General features: G+C 33.8%; 1 protein-coding gene across 1 annotated transcript; it reads left to right on the forward strand.

Moving 5' to 3' along the window:
* Window positions 1-309: 309 nt before the first annotated feature.
* LOC115704339 (uncharacterized) lies at window positions 310-8,816 on the forward strand. The gene is made up of 10 exons (XM_061108560.1): window positions 310-906; window positions 3,584-3,874; window positions 3,986-4,120; window positions 4,211-4,440; window positions 4,563-5,295; window positions 5,398-6,069; window positions 6,496-6,570; window positions 8,076-8,219; window positions 8,595-8,619; window positions 8,701-8,816. Exons 1-10 carry the CDS (start codon window positions 310-312, stop codon window positions 8,814-8,816), a joined length of 3,018 nt encoding a protein of 1,005 aa, XP_060964543.1.
* Window positions 8,817-9,116: the final 300 nt, after the last annotated feature.

The raw sequence follows: 9,116 nt of genomic DNA on the forward strand, positions 1-9,116 counted from the left end.
TTCTCTATTTTAAATTTCATGATATTTTTATCTTTTTCCCATATTTTTCTCTGATATTTTTCTAATCTTCTTCTATTTTAAATCTGCAAAAATAAAAGATAACAAGCGTAAAAATGCTCCAAACACGATTAAAACTCAATTAAAAATATACTAAACTTAATCTAAAATTAATACTAAAAATAACCTAACATTGTGAGTGATGTTTTTTCTGCTATTAAACAATTCCGATTTGAGAACTCTTGGTTAAGAGAACCTTTGTGCTTTCAAATTGTTCAAGACAGCTGGGGCAATGATAATTCTGTAGAGATTATGGAAAAAATAAGGTTGTGTGGCCAGAATCTTGAGACTTGGGGGAAAAATCTCACTGGAAGCTTTAAAAAAAGGATTGGTTTTTGGAAAAAGAAAATTGCCCAGTTCAAGGGAAGCCATGATGCTGATGATATTTCAGCTTACAATGAAGCAGAAAAACAGCTTTTTGAAATATATGCTCAAAGGGAAGTATTTTGGCGCCAACGATCGAAACAACTTTGGCTTAGAGATGGTGATAACAACAGCAGATATTTCCACACTTCAGCAACCACAAGACAAAAAAATAATGCAATTACCAAACTTCAGGGGCCTAATGGAGTCTGGTGCGATTGGAATTCAGGTTTGAATCATGTTATTCAAAGCTATTTTGAGGAATTATTTTGTTCTTCTAATGTCCATTTGGCTGGTGTGGTGGACAATATTCGTCCCTCGTTGACTGCTCAACAGAACGTCGACCTCCTTGCTTCGGTTACTGAAGAAGAAGTCAAGGCTGCACTATTTCAGATGCATCCCGAAAAATCACCTGGTCCCGATGGCATGACTCCCGGTTTCTTTCAAAAATGTTGGAGCATTGTTAAAAAGGATGTTGTTGCTCTGGTATGTGAGTTCTTTTCTAATGGTTATCTTCCCCCTAATCTAAATTGCACACATATTGTCCTTGTCCCAAAGAAGAAAAACCCTTGTGATATGGGAGATTTGAGACCTATCTCTTTATGTAATGTAATACCCGGTAAAAATATACATATATTTTAAATTTTATTTGTTATACAATTTGTGTGAGAATAAGTATTTATTTATTTCTACTAATAGTGAATAGAGACTATTGCTTAAAATAGTATTGATAGATTTCTAAACATAGTTGAAATTATAGTAAGTGTCAAGGTAAAATTATGGTGTTTTTACGAATTAGGATAATTACTCAATTAAAGCCCAATATGAAAGTCTATTAGAGTTTAATAGATTATTTAGTGGGTTTAATTTATTGTATGAAGTGCATTAAATAACATTATAATGGAATTAATGTTAAAAAAATTCGTAGGTTTGGATAAATTCGCAGGATTAAAAACTGTTTTACTAAAATGATCATATCTAGAGTTTTAGAGCTCCGATTGAGGTGATTCCAGTGGTGTTGGAAAGATAATTAAAGATCTATAAATTTTGTAGAAATAGTTATATCATAATTCAGAATTTTTCTAGGTGAAAACTGAGCCTAAAGTTACGTGATAAAGGGCTTACTTTTAAAATTTAAAAATTAGATATTTGTTGATTTAATAATATTTTAGCATTTTATTATATATTATTATTTTTAGTTAACCTAAACCTATCAGAATACGATATCTCATAATCTTTTTATCAAACCCTAAACGTTTTATTTTTCCTCTCCAAACCAATTAGTCAAAGCCTCATTCTTCTTCATGGTTGCTTCTCTCAAACCTTCCACAATTCTTCTTATTTTCTACCTTCATTCTTAAAGTTTTGGATTTATAATCAAGGCTTGTGGGCTTGAGACATCAAATAGAAAGTTGTGAAGAGGTATGAAATATTTTCTTGCTCAATAATACTAAATGTTATCTAGGGTTCGGACCTATTATATTTTTCGTTTTCAGAAAAAACAAGTTTCAGTAAAGTGATGATATCTCTCTTGATATTGATCCTTTTTTAGAGATTTTTGTATCGTTGGAAAGCTTATTCGATTTCCCATAAGTTTTATGAAGAAACTTTTTGTTAATTCGAAGTCATACTATGTCAGAAAATTAGTTTTATTTAATATCATGTGATTCGTTTCTTGAATCTTGTTGTTGCAAAACTGTTTTGGTAAAATTGTAATATCTCCTTGAATATAATTCCAATTTCAAAGATTTTTGTATCATTGGAAAGAGAATTTAATTTTCTAAAACTTTAATGAAGATGTTATCTTCTAGTTCTGAACCATTCAATGTCAAAAGTTTGTATTTTAGGTAAGTCATGTAATTCGTTACTCCATATTTCTTCTCAGAAACAGTTTCAGTAAAACAGTCATAACTCCCTCAGTTTTAATCCATTTTTAATGATCTTTATATCATTGTAAAGATAATGAAATTTCATATAATTTTTATGAATACAACTTTCACTGAATTAGTATAGTTGTTGGTCAAAAATAGTGATCTTTCTGCTGTACTGTAAGAGTACGAATTTTAATGTTAGGGCCTTGAACCATGTGTTGTTATAGGTAGTAATGACGAGATAACAAATCTTAAGCAGCGGGATTTGATGATCTTATCCTCAACAAGAAAATTTATTGAGGTGCTTGGAGTAGCAAGAAGGTGTTCTTAACAACTGAGGTAAGAAGAGTGGACATTTGTGCACAGGGTGTATGTTGAAACATACAACTTTATTGTGGGTTTGATGTTCATGTGTTTATAAGATTTTGTACTATGAATTGTTGTTATGTTAGTATTGTTAGTATGTGATAGTGATAAGGCTTTTGACTGTTTGTGTGAGAATAACACTTATAGGATATGTTTTCTGTTGCTGGTGTGAGCATAGCACTGCATGATATATTTTTGGTTGCTTGTATGGGTTTACTTGCAGGTTATCCTTTCATGGGTGAGTACAACTTGTGATAAAGGATTGCCCTATTGGATGCCGAGTGTGAGAATAGCACAAGGCAGGGCAAGTTACACTTCATGTCTGATCAACATGAGTGGGAGTAGATTATCGTATGTGAGGACAATGTGCGATAAGATACTATGTGTTATGTGTGTGAGTATAGCATGCATTAAGATTACACTGTGATATGATGTTGTATTGTATGTGAGAATAATATATGATATGACATGTTGTTATATGTATGCAAGTATGGTATGAATTGATTTGATGTTGTGATATTGTTATACTTATGACTATGTTATCTAGTTGGGGGGTTATGTCCTACATAGCTCTTCTTACTGGGCGTTAGCTCACGGGTACTCTGTGTGCAAGTAAAGGGAAAACTATACAGTGAGGGTGGCGAGCTCGAGGCGTGGATTACATGTTAGGGGATTGTCACGATGTTTTGGTTTAAGAATATTTCTTTAAAGATTATGGCTCGATTACTTTTGTAAAAATTAATGTTTAAAAATTTGTAAATGAATCAAGTGTTTTTGTTTTAAAATAATGAGATCTCATGCTTTAATTATTTTCAATAAATTAGTTTATTATTTTTATAATAAATGGTTTTAAACGGACTAGCTAGTGTGACGTCTCGGAAAATCGGGGCGTTACATGTAATGTTTTATATAAAATGGTTTCAAAGGTTATGGCCAATCGTTTAAAAGCTGTGCTCCCTCAGTTAATATCTGATACACAGAGTGCCTTTGTCCCTGGACGTTACATGACTGATAATATTGTGATCTCTTATGAGGTCATGCATTATCTCAAGCAGAAAAGAATGGGAAAGGAAGGCTATATGGCGTTGAAACTTGACTTTAGTAAGGCTTACGATAGGGTTGAGTGGCAATTTCTTGAAGCGGTCCTTCAAAGAATGGGTTTTGATTCTAAATGGATTCACCTTGTTATGTCATGTATCTCATCTGTTGAATACATGGTTACTCATGGTGGGAGACATATTGGACCGATTGTGCCAACTAGAGGCATCCGCTAGGGAGACCCGTTGTCTTCATACTTATTTTTAATCTGTGCTGAAGCCTTCTCTCAGTTAATCAAGCATTATGAAGTTTCACATCAGATTAGAGGTATACGTGTTGCTAATGGTGCTCCTTTTATCTTCCACATGCTTTTTGCGGATGACAGCTATATTTTTTGCCGTGCTAATGGAAATGATTCAACTAACGTTCTCAACTTGATGCATGATTTTGAACTTGCGTCTGGCTAGAAAGTTAACTTTTCGAAGTCCTCTGTTTTTTTTAGTGTTGATACCCAGGCTTCTGTCTGTTCTTCTATTTGCCAAAGTATGGGGATTCAAGAAGCTGGTGAAAACAGTTCATACTTGGGACTGCCATGTACAAGTGGAAGAAATAAAAATGTTGTATTTGGTTTTCTAAAGGACAAGGCTAGCAAGCGAATAATGAGTTGGGAAGGGAAGTTTTTGTCAAAGGCAGGTAAAGAGTTGCTTCTCAAAACGGTTGCGCAGGCTCTTCCTAATCATGCCATGTCAGTCTTCTTACTGCCACTTAAAACTTGTAAATCCCTTTAGAGTATCATGAGTAAGTATTGGTGGCAGTCTTCTAAGCAAAGTAGGGGGTGTCTTGGATGAGTTGGATCAAATTATGCAGGCACAAACATAAAGGGGGACTCGGCTTTAAAGACTTGAGACAATATAATATTGCTTTATTGGGTAAACAAGCTTGGAGATTGCTGGTGCATGATTCAACATTGGTGAGTAAGGTGTTTAAAGCTAGATATTTTCCTAATGGGTCATTCCTATCTGCTAGCTTGGGAAACAATCCCAGTTACGTTTGGAGAAGCATTTTCGAAGCCAAGGATCTTATTATGGCTGGGGCAAGGAGGAGTATAGCAAGTGGCATTCAAACTTTGATACTTGGAGACCCTTGGCTCCCTGATGTGGAGGATCCGTACGTGCATTCTATACATCCGGGGCTGGTGAATCAAACAGTGGCTTCTTTAATGTGTGTTCAGTCTAAGCAATGGGATAAAGAGATCATTGAGGACTTATTTGATACGAGAGATCGTAACTTGATTTTTAGTATCCTTTTGTTCGAAACTGTACAAACTGATTGTTGGTCCTGGAGCAAAGATTGTACGGGATTATATTCAGTAAAAAGTGCTTACGGGTGGCTGCAAAACCAGTCCAATGTTCCTGGTTTGGATACTGGTTTTTGGAAAGTGTTTTGGAAGATAAAAGTTCAACCGAAGGTACTTCAATTTGCTTGGAGAGCTCTCACTGACACCTTAGCTATGAAAGTTCAACTCACCACAAAGCATGTTTATGTTAATAAACTTTGCATTTTCTGCAATATGGCAGAGGAGACAATAATACATGTTCTGGTGCAATGTCCTTATGCTATGTCTTGTTGGCATAGATCCTCTATCAATGTTGTCTCGGCTGGTTAGTTACAATTCCAAGACTGGTTTCAAGACTTGTTGCAGAATAATTCTAAGGAACAAATAGAGGAAGCCTTGATGGTGTCTTGGGCGATTTGGAATGCTAGAAACAACCTGATGTGGAACCAAAAGAATACTACTGCTGCTGAAGTAGTTTTATCAGCGCGAACTCATCTTTACCAATGGCAAAATGCTCAACAAACTAAGGGTGAACCTCCTTTATCTCACTTTGAGGTAGGAAGAGAGGTGGAGCATTGGACAAAACCAACTGAATCTATGGTAAAGGTTAACGTGGATGGAGCTACTTTTGAAGCTACTAATGCTTTTGGTTATGGTTTCATTTCAAGGGACACTAATGGAGCGATTATTGAAGCAAGATGTTCTAGTAAGAGTGGGAATTCTTCACCCGAAACTGTTGAAGTGTTGGGAATAAAAGAAGCCCTTAGTTGGATTAAGGGGAAAACATGGAGTAAGGTGGTGATTGAAAGTGATTGTCTCGTTGCTGTTCAGGCTATCCATACCAAAGTGGTGCTGCCATCTTTGTTTGGTATGCTTGTGCAAGACTGTCAGTACCTACTCTCACAATTATCTCATGTTCAATTGTGCTTTGTAAAGCGTTCTGCTAATAAGGTCGCGCATTTCCTTGCGCGTAGTTCTTGTTATTTGTCAGATCGTAGTTTCTTTAAAAACAATTCACCTTCCGAATTGTTAAAGATTGTAATGGATGATATCAATGTTTAAATAAAGCATCCTTTTTCATTAAAAAAAATGTTAATTTTGGTTTTGCTATGTATATAACAAAAAAAAAATAATCTTTATTTGGCAGCTATTGAAGACCAAATCGTGATCTTGTTCCTATTTGGAAAGTTTCCCGTTTGGTCCTATTAGTTCGAACTTGATGCTAGAAATTAAGGATTTTTTTAGGAAAGTTTTGTACAGCTGGAAAAATTTATTTGTGGTTGTTTTTAGGATTTTTATGTTCTATAACTTGGACTTAGAGAGCAGCCAAATATTTTTTACCTCTTCTAGTTTCATTTTATATATTTTCATTTTTGTGAGGATAGAATTTCTTTTGTGAAAACCTAGAGTGTTTAGTTAGGTTTTAGTTTTTAAATTATTGTTCTTATATTGTTCTTAGAATAGGTTGAAGAGCTAGTTTCATTGAACAAGAGAAAAGTATTCGGAAGAAGACTTATCAAAGTCTTACTTTGGGAGGAAGTAAGCACTCACACATCAAAAGACGAAAGGAGTTTGCTGTTTGGTGGTGTTTAGAAATCAAATTTACAAAGCGAATGACAAAGGATTGCAGAAAATCATTAGAGGGAGTCTAAATTTATTTATTTATTTATTTATTTTTGAAATTAAACTCTTATTAACAAGAACCAGAGTTTAATACAAATCAATAAAAAAGATGAAAAATTCTCAATCTAAGCTAATTCACCATCCACCCTAAGTGCATGCACAACTAATTCATGAGAAACAGACATGAACTAGGGATGCCTCAGGAAAACTGGAAAGCAAACTAGCAAAAAAACTAAAAAACCTAGCTCATTACAAAAAATTTAAAAAATTTTGCTCATTACAAAAGAAAGAGTGCTTTTGAAAAGCAGAAGTTAAACAATCAGACTCCACATAACTAAGAGGAAGAACAACGTGTGAAACCAATCCAGCACTACCACTAAGGCTAATGCTTCTGGTTGAATGACTAAGAAGTAACCAATAAGTTTAGATCTTCTGTAATGTGTAAATTTTTTACCTTTGAAGTATAGATAAACCTACAAAATACCAAGAAAAGATAAATGAGGTAAGAATTTAACTTATAAAAAATAAACTAAATTTAGAAACCAAAGTTTCAATATAGCAATTAAAATAAGAAGAAAGACTTATCTGTGATATTCATTGATCCTCCAATAATTTTTAAAGTCTATATATTTATACACTTAAAAAAAAATAACACAATAAACATAACACAACAAAAATACACTAACAAACTCATAACTTGTGAGAATACTATCTCACTCTCTTTTAAGTAGGAAAAAAGTGGTGAAAAATATAGTTTTGAAAAAATACAAATTGTTAAGAAGAGATACTATAAGAAAAATAAAACCATTCAAAATATAATTCATGAAATCGATAAGATTTCTAAATTAACATAAATCAAAATGAGTAAATAATTAATACAATACTTCTTATACTCTTGAAATAAAAAAATTTAAAAAAGTAGTCATAACGAAAATATAAATATTAATTTATTTTTAAAAAATATTTAATTTAAGAAACTTTACGAAAATAAAAAAAATAATTGTATAGTAGAATTATATAAAATAAATTTATCAAGATATTTTAGTTTAGTAATAATAATAATTATAATAATGATAATAATAATAATAATAATCAAAGCAGTTACTAATTTCTCGCCAAGTTGCCATCACGCATGAAAGCGGACTACCACTTCAGCCACTATTCATTTATGCAACTGCCGATGGCAACCGACGACGAAGTCAAACCACCTTGAATTTGCCGAAATCTTCTCAGTGCTTGGGCTTCCGTCATTCGTCATCGGTGATGGAGCTTCGAGATTCACCGACTCCATTGGAGTCACTCACAACAATTCAAAACTTAACCAAATTTCTTGTACCCGATCTTCTAGCTATTGGATGAATTGGTGAAAAGAAATATGAGAAGATGAAACGTTCTGAGACTAAAGCTCTAATTATACGAAGAGAGAGCTCTCCGCAAATCCTTATCTTCGATTAAGCCGCTTCCGTCCTGATCAGCCGCTTGGAAGCAAGCCACCACGTTGGGATCCGTACCGGGTGGGAAAGTCGACGACGACACAAGCAACGCGAAGCCACACCACAACCCCAGTATCCAAAAAATCAAACAACTGCTTCTTGCTTTCCATCCAAACAGAAACAGTACTCCCAAAACTTTCCTCAAATTATGGCCGCTTCTCCCATTTTAATCCTCACCCTCATCGTCTCCATCGTGCGGGAGCCCATTCCAACGATTCCATCGACAAAACGTTACTATTGTTTTATTATCATACGTATACTACTACGTCATTTGGAGTCTAAATTTATTTAAGTCAAATGATTTTGTAATCTTTGATACTTTACTAATTGATTTCATTCTCTGGGCATTGACACCACTTATAACTCTCTTGTTTCAAGTTTTTAAATTTTGCACAATTTATTTTTGTTTCTGGTTTGATTCTGCAAATCTGTGTTCTGTTGTGACAGGTTTCTAATCTGCTACTGCAGATCGGTACAATCACATTTTTTTTACTATCATTAAAGAAACTTATTGACATATGCAAAAATACAATTTATTAGATGTACTCTGAAGGTGCTAAGCTTGTTAAAGCATTCAGGAACATTCCTGGTGCTGACATTGTTAAAATTGAGAGACTTACCTTGCTTAAGCATGTTCCTAATAGTCGTCTCAGAAGGTTTGTGATCTGAATCAAGTCAGTCTACGAGAATTAATTTACATTCAATATACGCCTCCTCCAATGAGTTTCTTGAGATGATGAGTCTTTATATAATCAAGCTCGACAATTACTGGGCGAATATATATATTTTTCGCATGTTAATTAAGTATATGAAATGTGGGCAATATCTATGTTCCATAATGTTGTATGGATTAGATAAAAAATAATTGTTATTCTACTCCTATAAATAATAGAGCCAACATTGTAAAATAACATGACCAAATTTCCGACTTAGAAAAATTCTGCCAAATTGTAAACTCATCCTAAGAAA

This window comes from Cannabis sativa, chromosome 1, assembly GCF_029168945.1.
Source record: "Cannabis sativa cultivar Pink pepper isolate KNU-18-1 chromosome 1, ASM2916894v1, whole genome shotgun sequence".
NCBI lineage: Eukaryota > Viridiplantae > Streptophyta > Magnoliopsida > Rosales > Cannabaceae > Cannabis > Cannabis sativa.

Excerpts from the sequence above, each read along its gene's own strand:
- LOC115704339 (XM_061108560.1), top strand. The coding sequence starts at position 310 with ATGGAAAAAATAAGGTTGTGTGGCCAGAATCTTGAGACTTGGGGGAAA. Across the intron at positions 3,875-3,985 it reads TCTCATCTGTTGAATACATG|TTAATCAAGCATTATGAAGT; the intron begins GTTACTCATGGT and ends GCCTTCTCTCAG. Across the intron at positions 4,121-4,210 it reads ATGGAAATGATTCAACTAAC|GCTTCTGTCTGTTCTTCTAT; the intron begins GTTCTCAACTTG and ends GTTGATACCCAG.